Raw genomic sequence first — 17,522 nt, forward strand, 5'->3', positions numbered from 1 at the left:
ACTAATACATTTTGATTTTCATCTTTTATGCATTTCACTTGATTTAAATCGCTTGTTTTTTTTTCTCTTGCTTTAGCTAATTTATATATATCCCTTTCTCCATCTTTTGTATCAAGTCGTTTATATAGATTCTCGTATGCTTTTGACCTTGCTTCACTAACAGCTTTTTTTGCTGCCTTTTTTAATTCTTTATAATTTTTTTGATTTTCTTCATTGTTGCACTGATATACAGCCTTATAGCAATTTTTCTTATTTTTAATTTTCAATTGCACTTCTTCATTCCACCACCAAGACTCCTTAAGGTTAGGGGCTCTACCATTTCTCTCTCCAAGCACTACATTTACTGTGTTTCTCAGGGCATTAGCCATTTCTCTCCACATTTGGTTTGTCTGTCCTTCTCCATTCCATTCTCTTCTACCCCTTAATTTTTCTTTGAAGATTAGTTATTTCTCCCCTTTTAAATCCCACCACCTGATTCTTAGATTTTGTTTTATGTGATTTTTTCTCTTCCAATTTCTTACTTGGACGTCAAGTACTAGATAGGAAGGAAATCCGAGAGAGAGGAGAGATTAAGAGGGAAATCAGAAGTTTTTGATTAATTTCTTTTCTTCCTTTTACACTGAATGTAATCAGTAATTATATATTGATTGTAGCTAGCTTTCGGCACCAAAAGGGCCGCCACTTTTCAAAGTTACAGGTTTCAAAATATTGCAACTATCTAATTTCCTTCTAGAAGAATGACCTTTCATCTGCCCATTCCTTCTACCTGAGAATGTATCCCCCCTTAGTTATTAGGAACATGAGAGAACTCTCAATTGAAAGCATCTAGATATGCTAAGACTTCTTTTTATTTTTTTATTTTGGTGAATCTTCTTTTGTTTTTTGTAAAATTTTGGCCAAAAAAACTTCATTAACATGATTTATACAAAAGATCATATAAACTAACAAGGAAAAAAAAAAATCATCCCTAATTCACAACAATCCCCAATTAATCAACCCTTAATTTACAACAATAACTAATCAATCAATCCCTAATTTGCAATCAATCAACAATCTCTAATTTAAAACAATCAAGTATCAATCATCACAATCCCTAATTTATAGCAATCAAGATCAATCATCAATCCCAAATTTCTAGTAATTAGGAATAAATTAGCAACCCCTAATTTACACCTAATTACATGTTTCCTTTATTTTATTTTACTTTTTCTTGGTAAATATAATTGAGTCTTCTTTTTTTTTTTTAAAACAAATGTATATATGATTTTGTTTAGAACTTTCCAAGATCTTATAATTGTTTTTTTTTGGGTAAGGATTCCATACAAGCAACTACACTATTGCAACCATTCATATTGTTTGATTAAAAAAAACCCAAGTGTATTTCTGAAGCGCATTTTTTTGCGCTTTGGAGCTCAGGTAAAAGCGCCACTCAGGTGCGCTTTAATCAGCCTCCATTAAAGTCACTAAGCTTCACACACACAAAAAAAAAAAAAAAAGCCCCAAGCATGTTGCACTTCGCGCTTTGCACTTAAAGCACACTTTTTTGAACACTGTGTATGGTATTCCTGCATACAAGACCAGGAGTAGCACCCTTTAAGCATACATGCATGTTGATACATCTACTTGAATCGAGATTGGATTAGAAAGAGGAAGCCTAGAAGCAAGCACAAGCCTTACCTTTCGCCTTGTTACAAGCAAATTGTTCAGCTCACTATTGGTTGAGCCATCTCTTACTCGAAAAAGCTTTCCACTTGCTCATCTTGTTCTATCTAATAAAGTATGTAGCTCATTCTCTATCTTTCAAGTGACTTCCTATATTCCACAAGCCCTTGAACTTCAGGACACTCATACGTCAGGTAAACGAAGGAAATAAGTTGACTATAATGTTTTTAATACTTTACGCGAGAGGAGGAGCCTCGGAAGGAGTATAAGGATACCTGTAGTCATAAAAATCTTTTCCATAGGAAAAAGAGTAAGAGCCCCTATGACAGCCTTTTGAGGGTGCTTTTCTCCATTGATAGAAGCACTATGAGAGATTGTACAAAGGCTAAGGTTGTGTCATGACCTAAGGAACAATAAAAGAGCATCATGGTAATATGGTTGCAATAGTTTGTCACGAGACTAGGGAGACTTATAATTTTGTGGCCAAGTTTTGTATCGGCTTGGATATTACTTACTTGTATTGCCTTTGTATTTCATTCTCTTATTTTTATTTCCTTTCCAGCTGGTTAGTTTGTTATGGCAGAATTTGTCAGGTGTCCATATGCTAGAATAGGACAAATCAATTAGTTAAGAGTGTGTGTGATATATTATGACAGCACCCACGGTTCAAGCTATATAAGCTTGATCCTTCTTCTGTAAAAGTCATGCTGATTTTGATATTGAACTCTCAGTTCTCTTCCACAATTTCTCTAATCTCTCTCTTTCGTTCTTCTGCCATTCTCCCTCCATTCTTTCTAATTTCTCCCACAATCTTCTTCAATCTTCCCTCTATACATTTTGTTCTTGACTTTAAATGAATCGGATCCTTCCGATTTCCATTCTAGTCCTAGGCTAAACCCTAGGTCCATGACAGATTGTCACTTAATAGAAATGGTTACAACTCAAGTAACCTGGAAGTTTCCTCGATTCACTACTCCGAACTCATCTCTTCATGCTATGTCTGCAAGCTATTCAAGTTCACATGCGTTGTTGCTTATCCCTTTTTTTCGGCCTAGTGTTCAATTACTGGCCTTTTTCTTGTTGTTGCTGAGTGCCTACTGACTTCTTCCTTCCATGCTTTCTATTGGTCAACAACCAACCACAGCTCTCATTTAGTTCTTCACTAACTTGTACAAGGACTCTCTTTCTAGAGGGAATCATTTTTTCTCAATCAATCATGGCTCAACTACATAAATTCACTATGAGACTTTGTTCTTTACTCTATAGGGTTCTCAATGATTTTATAATAGAGGCCAAAAGCATATTTATGCCCCCAAACTTTTGTGTTTTTTTCTTGTGGAACTCTAAATTTTTCGCAATTCCAAATGTGCTCCTGAACTTGTGTTTTTTTCTTATGGAACCCTAAACTTTTCATGGTTCTAAATGCACCTATGAACTCTGCAAAATCACTAATTCAAACAACTGGCCAACAAGCAATATGCACGTGTGCTGACGTGGCAATTTTTCGATGCCTCCTCAACTCCCTCTCTCTCCAGCATCTCCTCAACTCCCTTTCTCTATTTGACAGCATCTCCTCGGCTCCTCCTCTCTCTCTCCGACATCTCCTCAACTCCCCCTCTCTCTCTCCGATTGCATCTCCTCTCTCTTTGGCATCTCTTTCGATTGCGTCTCCTGCAAGAAATGCTACCCCCAAACTGGCCCCATCTTCGATCCCCCTAAACAGCAATGATCATCGACTCGAGCACGTTAGTAACCCATCCAAACCAACAAGCCTATGTAGCCCAACCGAAGGAGACGTAGGAAACGTCAAAGAGAAAGGAGACACAACCGAAGAGAGATAGAGAGTTGAGGAGACATCAAAAAACTACCAAGTCAATGCGCATGTGTCACTTGCTAGCCAATTATTTAAACGAGTTATTTAGCACAGTTCAGGGACACATTTGGAACCACAAAAAGTTCAAGGGCATGAATATGCTTTCAGCCTAAATTCAATAGCACATTTGAAATCACAAAAAGTTCAAGCTTTCATAAGAAAAAAATGCAAAAGTTCAGAAGCATAAATATGATTTTGGCCTTTTATAATACTTTTGAATTTCAACAAGTTTAAGGGCTCCTATGTAACTTAAACTGCTCACCTGAACTGAATCCCTTTTTGTTGACATTGTCAGCCATAACAATTTGCCCATTCACTATGATTTACTATTGGAGAAAGGATATCGAAACTCTGAAAGTAGTACTTCACTTCCACATCTAGATCTAGGAAATTAGAAGCTACATCTATCTCATTGAGTATGGATCCAAGTTCCCCAGAGGTTAGCAATCAAGCAGAAATGAATGGTATCAGGTGGAAAGACAAGCCCACCAGATAGTGTAGTTCATAGCTAAAGGCACAAAAGGAAAGAGAAAAAGAGTTCAGCTACTCCCATAAGACACTGGCACCCCCTATTGCTCTTTGAAGAGAATCGTAAATTAAACCCCTCTACATACTTGTCTTTGCCCACTACACCTAATCTGTTTACTTACTCTTACGTCGCTAACGCTACCTTTGTCAAAGAGGAAAGTTCCAATCTACTTCTACCGAGTTGGTTGCTTGCTAACAAAGCCCTAAGCAAAAGGTCTCATACTGTCATGTCCTGAACTATAACAGCTAACTCGAACTCAAAGTACACTTCTAACTTGAGCGAAAAAGTGGTGTTCTTCATTATAGTATGTAAAAATAGAACCTAAAATGCTTCTTGTTTTTGCAAAAGAGTTCCAACATTTCCAAAAAAACTTCCTGTGGCCAAGGCACTAAAAGTTGTAAAGCTGGTTGTCTTTCATATCGAGCCATTGAAGCAGCACGTCGGGCTATAATTGGACAATTCCATTGTGCTATAAGTAGACAATTCTGAAAAAAAAGGTAAGAGAACCTACAGAAGTTAGAATGGGAAGAGGAAAAGGAAATCCTATGGGTTGGATTGCTCATGTGTCCACGAGACAAATTCTATTTGAAATGGATGGTGTGAGTTTGTCAAATGCTTGACAAGCCGCTACATTAGCTACACATAAACTATGTTTGTCAACCAAGTTTGTTAAGTGGTCGTAATGTAATTGGTTATTGGGGAGGCTGGGATTCAAAACAATTGGGCGAAGTGTTGGTTCCTGAATGACGAAAGTGGAAAGACACTCGACCATAAGGGAGATCACAGGTTCAAGTTATAAAAATGACGAAAGTGTTTGCTCCTTTGTGACTGGGAGATCAAGGGTTCAAGTTATTAAAACAGCCTCTTCTCAAAAATCGGGAAGACTGTACAAAAATGACCCTCCCCTAACCCTCACAAAGTGAGAGGCCTCTTGCATAGGGGACACCCTTTTATGAATATTGATATGTGTTTGTGTGGTTCAGTATAAGGACTGATGACTCCCATTCAAGTCCATTTTTTATTCAAACTGTAAGCCTCAACTTGATCAGTCCCCAAGCCTAAAATCAAATTGGGGAATTAGACAATAGATTGATTTTACATTTGATTGGTGTATATCAAGATAGAAATTAACACAGATAACATTCAAGAAATCATCAATAAATAAGCTTTTTATTCAGCATGCAAGTCAAAGTAAAGATTAATTAATCATCAATATATAACTTATAGGACCGTGCCACTGCACTGTGTGGACATATTAATATGTTCATGCTACATCACATGTTCTAAAGAACTTCATGTTCTCAAACAACAACTACAAGAAAATGGCAGAACAATACATGGGGAGGAGGATGGCAGAAAGAAAAACTTTCAAAGCATAAACAATTACCTTTGAAAAGTAGCCAACCATGTGGCATCCCCGATCATCACATTCACAAAGCACATAAAATAGGAACAGGTCAACATCATAATAGAGCGTCTTGTGATCAAGAAACAATTTGGCCAGATAGCAAAGATTTTGTCCATAAACCTTGTTCTTTTTCCCGTCAACCTGTTTCAAAACATTGCAATACAAAACAGTTAAACAGACAGCAGACACCCTGACCGTGCATCTATAATCAACTGAAATTTCCACGTGACATGCAAGAGAGAAAATCAAAGAGAAAATCAAATGAATAGCACCTATACATTTAAAACCAAGTTGAAACCAAATAATAATATAATATAATACAGGTTCCAAATTTCACCAAACTGCACAATAGATTAATCTGCAATACTGACCATGTTCAAATTAAAAAGATAAGGCCGTCCAGAAAATGACACTAGAAAAATAGAAAGACACGAGTGTGTACCTCAAACATTGACAAAGTTCCACTTCGGTATATCTCATCACCAGGGGGATGCTTCAGATCACATTTCCTCTTCATACACAAGAAAAATCACAAAAGAAAAGTAGCAGTCAATAAAAAAGAAAAAGAAATTGTTGGCACAAAGCACCATGGTTCCAAAGATGACCTTATTGGGAAAGAAAAATAAATAAGACAAATCAATAAAAGGAAAAGGTTAAACAGGCTTGAGATACAATCTTTGTTATAATAGATAATTATCACTAATTTATCAAATTGAGAATCTGGCACAATATGCTTGTACAAGACAAAATATATTTTAAGGATGAAACTCAAGTTTCTTATATAATAAAGCACACAAATTTAACATAAATTTTTAAGGAGTACATAATTGTCTAGTTGAAGAGATCATTATCCTTTCCTTTTAAATTAAGATAGAGAAGATGTCATTATTAAACCACATGTATTTTAAGCACATGATAAGAATGTGTCTATCTTGGATAATCATAGTAGATAATGATGTGATGTCTCTTAGTTGATATAGTAGTTCATATTTTCAACAAGTACCAGTAATACAAGGATCTTAGGTGAGCTTGAACACTAACCCCCTCTTTGGAATGAATTAATTCCACAAAATTTTGTGGAATTCATTTCCAATTCCAACTTTTTAGGTTTGGAATGAAAAAAGTTATGGAATTCAGCTACACTAAAACCAAATTCCACCAAAATAGGTGGACTTCGGAAATGAATTCACAACTTGAGCATAAAAATGGTTTGTGGAGAAAATACCCCCCCCCCCTCTTCCCATCAATCTCTGTCTCCATCACCGTCGCCATCGTAGACATTGGCCATCACCACTTTGGTGTCACTATCAAGGATTGCAAGCCAAGTCCTTTTGGGTATAATTTTATTCTAACTCTTCATTTTATTTGTATTTAGTTTCTTAAATTATTGAATATAATATATTTCCGTAATTTCTAATTTGAGAATTAATTTTGAAATTTAATATATATATATATATATGTATACATTGCAGAATAAAAAAATCTGTATCTATGTTTTTTTCTCTTTTTTTTATAAAAAGAAAAATTCTCTACTTTAACAAGGTTATTATATCAAGGGTGTTTTAGGAAGTAAGAGCAAATGAAATTTCAATTTTGGATTCACTCCAAACATAAGTATATGGAATTCAATTGAATTCCATATTTTAAATTGTGTCATTCTAAACATAATAGTTCATTTGCAAATGAATTCTATGTAGAATTCATTGTAAATGAACTATTATGTTTGAGGTTCATTCATTTCAAACAGAGCATAAGGAACTAACGAATTGATCTGTCATTTGCACACTAGACAACTGACACCATTTACATGTCAAAATAAGTGTACTAAGGAAGATGTCAGAAATAATTATCTTTCATATCCCCCAAAACACCATCACGTTGCTCAAAATTAACCAAAACGAACACATGGTCTGAAAAGGCCCAGAAAATAGAGATAGGCAAGACAAAGACAAGCTTGTCTCATTTCTTGGTTGAAACATAATGTTGTGGTGGCTGGTAGGAATGAACTTAATAATAGCCGATGCTCAGGGTAGGGCATGAGACATGCATCTGACATTTCCAACTGGGCATGCAATTACACACACATTTAAGTAGTAGAGCTATTGAAAACCATGCATAACACTTGTAAGCTGTACATAAAGCACTAAGTTAGTTTGTAAACACCATTCTATTATAAATAAATGAGTATCCAAGAAATTTGGGTTATAGTCATGCCCTGGAATGATTAAACCCAATAAAAAGAAGGATCTGAGAATATGACACTTAGATACATTGCTCACACCTGACACCTAACATTGAATATAGGTGTCAAGGGCCTCCTAGGTAAACCTACATGTCCATGGAAGATTTCTGCCCCAACCCAACAAAGCTACTACTCTAATCCAAGTTTTAAACAATCCCAACAGAAATAATGTATCCAAAACTTTGATATTAGCAAGTACACATCCTCTTCTTCAAATATACACTAGACATAGAATGTAACAATCTACCATATTGAAGAACTTAGTTAAGAATATGCCATAACTGAATTGAATTGAGAGGAATATCACATGACATGGTTGTATTAAAGTAGGGTTTCCTATCAAACCAGGACTCCATCTCCTCCCTACATCATCACGCACAAAATACTATCCCACAGCTCATGGCAAAGATATAAGCATCAGATGGGATAAGACTGTTGGCTCCGATGAACTATGAAGAAAATGGAAGTGAGGCTGCTGGAAATGAAATGGAAGTTCTTATACTTGGAAGGCATACAGAACCTTTATGCATGCAAGTACCCGGCTTTTAAGTCCTTCAAAAACTTACAATAGCTTTAGTAATGTTTTTAATCCTTTTTCACAACTTCGCAATGCACCTATGTCACAACCTGAATTCAAGAAAGAAATGTAGATAAGAAAGATTTAAGATCAAGCTCACCATATGCCTCTGAAGCTGCTCCTTTCGCTTCATGAAAGTGAGACAAAACTCACAAAAGTACAGCTTCAAAGAGTCATTGTATTCTGGTGGGAAGGGAGAAAAGTACCATGTCTCAATTTCATATCTTCCAAGTTCTATAGTCGCTATATTCTTAACTTTTGTGAATTCTTCATGTTCACGCAAGCTGGCAGCATCAAGCTCCTCATGACCCTGAATGGTTGAAAATAATATTCAGATTATCTTTTGCTAAAAACTCAAGACAAAGGGGAAAAAATATATAAGGCAGCATAGATATACTTAATCTTAACCAATTGGATATTAGCATAAAAATCCATCAACTGGCCTAAAGTTTCAACTGCACATGGCAGTGAGCAGTAAGTTGGCCTAGTATCACACTCATCTTATGACTTCTTCAATGGCCAACTTGTAGTATTTCTCAAATTAACTCCAGTCAATATCAAGTTAACCCAGAGTTATTATCTCTTGGAAAGAGAAGGAGAGAGAAGATCCAACTTAAGATTATAACATATATATTCGTTCAAGTAGTACTTGCAGAAATTCTTAATTAAGTTATATCTAAAAATTCCGTTAAGAAATGAAAAATAATTAGCTCTTTGAAATTGCCAAGTACTAAACTCAAGAAAGGAAAACATTGAGTATGTGACAACCACCAAGTGATCAATTATCATCAAATGGAAGACCAATCAAACATTTTAGATTATGGTAACCCGGAAAGCAAGAAACACAAGAGTCACACCATGAATGCTAACAACTATCATATGGAGACTCTTGGAATGTTGAGAGTAAGGATAATTGATAGGATGTATATTAAACAAGACTGCATCTGTAAATTATGGATTGATAGATGATTGATTTGAGTAATTATAGGGATTGTACAAAGTCAAAACTTTCTATTTCTAGGATTGTCTAATTCCTTGATTGTGGTACATTCTAGTTCTAGATGGTAAGATTACAGATCTTTTGTCTATATATTTCTGTACAACCACCAAGTGATCAATTATCATCAAATGGAAGACCAATCAAACATTTTAGATTATGGCAACCCGGAAAGCAAGAAACACAAGAGTCATACCATGAATACTAACAACTATCATATGGAGCCTCTTGGAATGCCAAGAGTAAGGTTAATTGATAGGATGTATATTAAACAAGACTGCAGCTGTAAATTATGGATTGATAGATGATTGATTGGAGTAATTATAGGGATTGTACAAAGTCAAAACTTTCTATTTCTAGGATTGTCTAATTCCTTGATTGTTGTACATTCTAGATGGTAAGATTATTGATCTTTTGCCTATATATTTCTGTACAAAAGATTAGCCCGTATGAATGAAATCATTCTTTCATCCAAAAATACTTTTTGTTCATGGTATTAGAGCTAGCAAGTCAACTGGTCTAATTTCCTTCCGTCCAATTAAGTCGTCTACATTTACTGGTTCCCTTTTCTTATGGAGGATAACACCTCCTCTTCCAACAACCCCTCTGCCAATTCTTTGATTTTCGATATTCCATCTCAACACATTCCTTCCATCCCCTCGAACCTTGATTTCCATTCCCTTCAAATCACCCAACACAAATTGAATGGGACTAATTTTCGAGAATGGTTTCAATCAATATTGTTGGTTATGAAAGGCTAAGGAAAGGTAGGCTATCTCGATGGTTCACTCCCCATGCCTCCAACAATGGCCCCTCACTACACAACCTAGGATACCGAGAATTCGATTGTGATGGCATGGCTCATCAATTCCATGGAGCCAAAGATAGGAAGGACAAACCTATTTTACAAAACTGCAAAGGATATATGGACTGTTGTGCAAGAAATTTATTCAAACATAGAAAACACCTTACAATGCTTTTAGATTCGATCTACCATTAGGATTACTCGATAAGGTACTATGTTAGTTACAAAATACAACGATGTTTTAACATAATTGTGGCACAAAATGGATATGTTTTATGACATACATTGGCACTATTCTGAGGATGGTGCCAAATATGCCAAGATGCTTGAGGAGGAGTGAGTGTTCGACTTCTTGCACGGACTCAACAAGAACTTAGATGAAGTACGCAACTGACTCCTAGGCTCTAAACCCTTTCCCTCTATTCATGAGGCCTTTGCTGAAATTAAAAGAGAGAAAGACGCAAGAAGGTGATGTGTACCAACTCATCTCCACAGATTCCAAAAATAGGTATTCAAAATTCTGCCTTGGCAACTCATCAAAATGGTCCACTCCACCAGAAACCTCAAAAAAATAAAAACAAATACATCTGGTGTGATTACTGCAATAAACCTAATCAATCCTAATCACACCAGGGAGACTTGTTGGAAACTTCACAGTAAACCTGCGAACTAGAAGTGTCAAAAAATCAGAGGGACCAACCCAAGATGGCCTATACTATTGAATCCTTATCTGTAGATGAAAAGCATGGCAATTCTCTTCGATTTACTGTAAAACAGATGGAGTTTTTGAAAACTTTACTTTCCCAATCCAAGGTCTCTTAAGGACCTTGAGCCTAAAACCTCTAATGTTGCAGTCTCAGTTGCTCAACAAGGAAAATTTCACTTCTCCTTGTTATCTCACCGAAATCCTAAAAATGTGTGGATTATAGATTCAGGAGCTTCAGATCAAATGACCAGCTATTACTCACTAGTTTCTAGCTATGAGAAGAGTACTGATAAGGCCAAAGTTGCAGTGACAGATGGTAGTTTGACTAATATAGCTGGTAAAGGAGATATTAAACTGCCAAGATTGACACTTTTTTCGGTTCTACATGGTCCTAACATTAATTGCAATCTGATATTTGTTAGCAAGTTGACTAGATATATACAATGTGCAGTTAAGTTCTCCTCTTCTCTCCTGTGTTTTTTAGGACTTGTTTTCAGGCAGAATGATTGGCAATGATGAAGGAAAAAATGGTCTCTACTTTTTTGTCCAGTCCCACTCCTCACAAATCCCTTAATTCTGTTTTTATGTCCTATTGTGATGTCGTGTTGTGGCACAAGCGATGAGGACATCCTAGCTTCGTTTACTTGAAATCCTTATACCCCAAATTATTTGGAAATAAAGACATTGGTTCTTTTAAATGTGAACAATGTGTTCTTGTCAAACAATCTCGTATCTCTCATCCTTCTCACACATATACACCTTCCAAACCATTTCATCTTGTTCACAGTGATATTTGGGGACCAGGCCGAGTTCCAACTTTAACTGGTACTCGTTGGCTTATTATCTTTATTGATAATCACTCATGGGTGTACTAGGTTTATCTAATAAAAAACAAGTCTAAAGCTTGTTCAATTTTCATTAAGTTTCATAAACTTGTACAAAATTTGTTCCAATCTTCTATTCATATTCTCAGATCTAATAATGGGAGGGAATACTTTGGCCCAAAATTCACCCAATACCTTTCTAATCAAGGTATTTTCCATCAAAGCACTTGCCATTACACCCCACAACAAAATGGGGTAGTCGAAAAGCAAACACCTTCTTGAAGTGTCTAGATCCATGATGTTTTCTAGCAATATTCCTAACTCTTTCTGGGGGGGAAGCTATTTTAACCACTACATACCTCATCAACAGGCTTCCATCTAAACCCCTTGATTTCAAAACCCCTTTGAGCAATTTGATGACCATTTTTCCTCCCATCCGCATTCTTAATTCTCTCACCCCAAGGGTTTTTGGCTGCACTACCTTTGTTCACATTCCATCCTTACATCAAGGTAAACTAGATCCAAAAAGCCTTAAGTGTGTATTTGTTGGCTATTCCCCAACACATCCAAGGTACAAATGTTATTCTCCTACAGCTAAATGATTATATGTGTCTTGTGATGTTTCCTTCCTTGAACATGAACCCTACTATTCCCCTACTTCTCTTCAGGGGGAGACATCTACAAAAGAGAAGTATTGGGATCCGTCCATATCTCTTCCTATTGTTCTACCTATTGTTCCTATTGCTCCTTCTCAATCTGTTGAGCTTATTGTTTCTTTTAAAAGTGCCTTTGAAAATGTCCAAGAATTATGTGTAGGGCGAGTAGAAAATTCTGAACCTATTATTGATCCGCCTCAACATCCTCAACTTATTGATCAGCCTCTTAATGTCTATTCAAGACCTAAAATTTCTTCTCAAATCCAATTGTCTGAACTGAATCCAGAAGAAACTACACCTATCAATGACCACCTTGATGTGCCTATTGCTATAAGGAAAGGAGTAAGGTCTTGCACAAAACATCCTATCTCAAACTATCTTACTTATGCTAAGATATCTTGAAAGTATAGGGCATTCACTACTTTAGTTGATAATGTGGAAATCCAATATCCAGAAAGCTTTGAAGAATCATAAGTGGAAAGAGGTTGTGTTAGAGGAAATGAAGGCCTTGGTTAACAACCAAACTTGGGACATTGCCGAGCCACCTGAAGACAAGAAAATAGTTGGTTGCAAGTGGATATATACAGTGAAGTATAATGCTGATGGCAGAATTGAGAGGTGGAAGGCAAGGTTGGTTGCACAAGTCTTACACAGACCTATGGTATAGACTATGAAGAGACTTTTGCCCCTATAGCTAAGTTGAACTCAATTAGAGTGTTATTATCTATGGCAGTAAATTTGGATTAGGAACTTCATCAATCGAACATAAAGAATGCCTTCTTGAATGGAAAGTTGGAAGAAGAAGTTTACGTGCAAATCCCAATTGGCTTTGAATTAGCTAAAAATTTAGGTAAAGTATGAATACTGAAGAAAGCCCTTTATGGTCTAAAGCAATCACCTAAGGCATGGTTCACAAAATTAGTGCAACCATGAGAATTCTTGGGTATCAAGAGGGGCAGGCTGATAACACCTTATTTATCAAGCAAACTGAAAATGGGAGAAAATCTAATCTAATAGTATATGCGGATGATATGATTTTTACGGGTGATGATCTAGCAGGAATTCAACAGCTAAAGGAGTGTCTAGAAGTTGAGTTTAAAGTTAAAGACCTTAGAACACTTGAATAGTTCCTTGGAAGCAACAAGGCATAAAAGAGGTATTTTCATAACTCAGGGGAAATATACTCTAGACCTTCTCACTAAAACTAAAACTGGGAAAATAGGTTGCAAACCTACGAGCACTCCTTTGGAACAAAAGTGGAAATCAAGGAGCACAGAAACGGATCATCCCATGGATGAAGCTAGATACCAAAGACTGGCAAGTAAATTGATCTATTTTTCTCTCACAAGACCAGATATTGCCTTTAGTGTGAGTGTTGTAAATCAGTTTATGCATGCTCCTACACAAAGACATCTAGATGTAGTGAATCATATACTTAGGTATCTCAAAGGTACACTGAGTAAGGGTCTATTGATTAGAAAATGTGACAACCGAAAATTTGACTACCATGCTAATGCAGATTCGGCAAGATCAATGGAAGCCAGTAAGTCTACTACAAGATACTACACTAAGTTATGGGGTAACCTAATCACTTAGAGGAGCAAAAAGCAATCAATAGTGGCTAGAAGCAGTGTCGAAGCAAAGTGTAGAGCAATTGCTCAAGAAATATGTGAACTAATCTGGTTGGGAAGACTGTTACAATACTTAAGGATATCGTGGGATGGACCTATGAAGCCATACAATGACAGCAAATTGGCCATCAATATGGTTCACAATCCAATTCAATATGATAAGATAAAGCATGTAAGGATTTACAGAAACTTCATCAAAACATAAATTGAAAAAGGAGCAGTTATCCTCTCATACATACCTATTCAAGTTCATGAGGTTGACATCCTAACTAAAGCAATGTCCAAACCAAGTAAGATGGGAATGATTGATATCTATTTACCAGCTTGAGAGGGAATGTTGGAATGCTGAGGGTTAAGGATAATTGATAGGATATATATTAAACAAGAATGCAGCTATAAATTATGGATTGATAGATGATTGATTGGAGTAATTATAGGGATTGTACAAAGTCAAAACTTTCTATTTCTATGATTGTCTAATTCCTTTATTGTTGTACATTCTAGATGGCAAGATTGTAGATCTTTTGTCTATATATTTTTGTACAAAAGATTAGTCCATATGAATGAAGTCGTTCTTTCATCCAAACATACTTTATGTTCAAAGCCTATGAAGCGCATGTGAGAGAGAGAAGATCATGCAAAAAACTGATTATTTTGTAAGGAAGAATATGTTGAAATTTAGGACTGTTAAACCGAAGCCAACCAAAGAGAATTCCCTTGCGAATTCAAAGAAACTCGCAGAAACAGAAACCGAACACAAACCAGCAATGAAATAGAAATAAGGAAAGATAAAAACAAACCAGAAGAGACAAGATATACCCTGGTTCGGAATGCCTTTAGGCAAACCTACATCCAGCAATCAACACCCACTCCAAACAGCCTTTATTAGGATGACAAAGATTAGTACACCAAGCTTCTAAACACTCATCTATCTCCCGAGTACAAGCACACATTCTCCCAAGAAATACACAAGACTAAACTGCCTCTCTCTTTCTCAAGAACAGAACTCCTCACTCGAACATAGACAAAACAGAAGCTCTCTCCTATCAGTCAATCGACTGCCTACATCGCCCTCCTATATATAGAAAATGGCGAGATTCCTGAAGTAACTAACTACTCTGGAAAAATACAATTAGGCCCTCAAATTTACAAAGTAATTACACTTATATTTAAAAGCCCTAATTGATCTAAAACTTCCAGCCGATAGACTTCAACAATACTGATCTTCTACCGCATCAAAACTCTAGGCAAACTTCAACAATTCTCCACCATTTGCCTTGAGTTCTTCACTCGATAGCCTGAAACCTGTTCTTATCTGGATGAAGACAAAACACTGATCATATTAAACACAAACAACATTAAGAATGGATAAACAATGCTGTAATTTAGACTTAGGGATAGCTTTGGTAAACATATCAGCTGCATTTTCTTCTCCTGCAACTTTTATTAGGGCTATCTCTTCTTTTTCAAGAATTTCCCTAATGAAATGATACCTAACGTCTATGTGTTTGGTTCTTTCATGATGTGAGGGATTTTTAGCCAAATGAATAGCACTCTGGCTATCACACATTAGCCTAACCTTAACATCTATTCCTAGAAGTTCACTAATGATTCCTTTAAGCCAAAGACCTTCTTTTATTGCTTCTGTTACAGCAATATACTCTACCTCGGTTGTGGATAAAGCCACTACCGATTGCAAGTTTGTTTTCCAACTTATGGTAGATCCCCATAGCTGAAATACATAACCTGTAGAAGACCTTCTCTTATCAATATCTGCAGCAAAATCTGCATCGGTAAGCCCTAAGATGTAAGGTTTTGATTCTAATTTTCCTCCACCATAAACCAAAGACATACCTAAAGTCCCTTTAACATACTTGAAAATCCATTTTACAGCATCCCAGTGAGCTTTACCTGGATTGGCCATAAACCTACTAGATACACTCATAGAATGGGCCAAATCTGATCTTGTACAGACCATGCCGTACATTAAGCTCCCAACAGCATTAGAGTAAGGAATCTTACTCATTTCCTTAATGTCTTTTCCATCCTTTGGAGACTGCTCATGAGACAATTTAAAGTGTTGGGCAAAAGGTACTGATACACCCTTTGCATCACTCATATTGTATTTCTTAACCAACTTGCTAAGATAGGATTGTTGAGACAAGATTAGCTACCTATGCTATCTGTTCCTTTTAATTTCTATGCCTAATATTTTCCTATCTTCTCCTAATTCTTTCATTTCAAAGACTGATTTTAAACTCAGTTTTAAATTCATGATTTGCTTAGTTGATTGACTTGCAATCAACATATCATCTACATATAGGAGAAGATATATGGATACATTATTAGGCATATGTTTAAAATAGACACAGCTATCATATGAGCTCCTCTTAAACCCTTGGGACAACATAAATGAGTCAAACTTCTTATACCATTGCCTAGGGGATTGTTTTAAACCGTAAAGAGATTTCTTAAGAAGACATACTAGTTCTTTCTTACCTATTACTTCAAATCCCTTAGGCTGCTCCATAAGAATATTTTCCTCTAAATCTCCATGTAGAAAAGCTGTAGTAACATCCATTTGTTCCAAAATTAAGTCTTGATGGCTGAAATTGCAAGCAAGATTCTTATTGAAGTATGTCTCACAACAGGTGAAAATACCTCATTGAAATCTACACCTTGAGTAAAACCTCTAGCCACCAACCTAGCTTTATACCTAGGTTTATCTTCTTTTCCAGCTCCTTCCTTAATTTTATATATCCACTTACAGCTAACAACCCGCTTTCCTAAAGGTTTTTCTACAAGGACCCAAGTTTCATTCCGTTTAAGAGAGTCCATCTCAGATTTCATGGCTTCCTGCCACTTCTGAGAATCTCTGGACTTTACTGTTGCTTCATATGAAAGGGGTTCTTCCCCTACTTCTGCAGCTGCACTTAACAGGGCATAGGAAACTAAATCAGAATAGCCATACCTTACTGGAGGTCTGGAAACCCTCCTCTGCCTATCTCTAGCCACATTGTATCTCTTTGGATCAAAGGAATTTTCTGAGCAGGAGGATTCTTCATAATCCTCTTACTGATCTGCAGAGGATCCCTCATAATCATCCTGCTAACTTGGAGAAAATTCTCCATGCCCTTCATTCTCTTCTTGAAGACTTAACTCTTGATCTTGAGAGTTATTTTGGCCTCTACCCATTGGTTTTTTAGATAGATCTATATCTACTGATTTTTCTTTCTCAGCAACCTTTAATTTTCCCTTTCCCTCAAAATCTTTTATGTTAGATTCTTCATTGAAAGTAACATCTCTGCTTACAAAGGTCCTATGCATATCTGGATCTAAACTCCACAATTTGTAGCCCTTAACTCCTTCAGGATATCCTATAAACAAACACCTAATAGCTCTAGGGTCCAGCTTACCTTGTTTGGAATGAGCATAAGCTATACACCCAAATATCCTAATATGATCGATATTAGGCTTGTGACCAGTCCACATTTCATAGGGAGTTTTAAACCCTATGGCTGTGGATGGTGACCTATTAATAACATAGGCTGCCGAGACTAAGGCTTCACCCCAAAACGATTTGGACAGCCTAGCATGAATAATCATGCACCT

General features: G+C 36.3%; 1 protein-coding gene across 1 annotated transcript in view; it reads right to left on the reverse strand.

Annotated features, from left to right (window-relative positions):
• The window catches only part of LOC127800121 (histone acetyltransferase of the MYST family 1-like), a 34,878-nt gene that overhangs the window by 7,231 nt on the left and 10,125 nt on the right, over window positions 1-17,522 (reverse strand). Inside the window, exons 4-6 of the mRNA XM_052334560.1 lie at window positions 8,392-8,601; window positions 5,915-5,983; window positions 5,452-5,613 (exon numbers count right to left, since the gene is read on the reverse strand). Of these exons, the coding sequence (XP_052190520.1) occupies window positions 5,452-5,613; window positions 5,915-5,983; window positions 8,392-8,601 (441 nt within the window). The remainder of the gene's footprint in view (window positions 1-5,451; window positions 5,614-5,914; window positions 5,984-8,391; window positions 8,602-17,522) is intronic.

The sequence above is a fragment of the Diospyros lotus genome, chromosome 4 (genome assembly GCF_014633365.1).
Source record: "Diospyros lotus cultivar Yz01 chromosome 4, ASM1463336v1, whole genome shotgun sequence".
NCBI lineage: Eukaryota > Viridiplantae > Streptophyta > Magnoliopsida > Ericales > Ebenaceae > Diospyros > Diospyros lotus.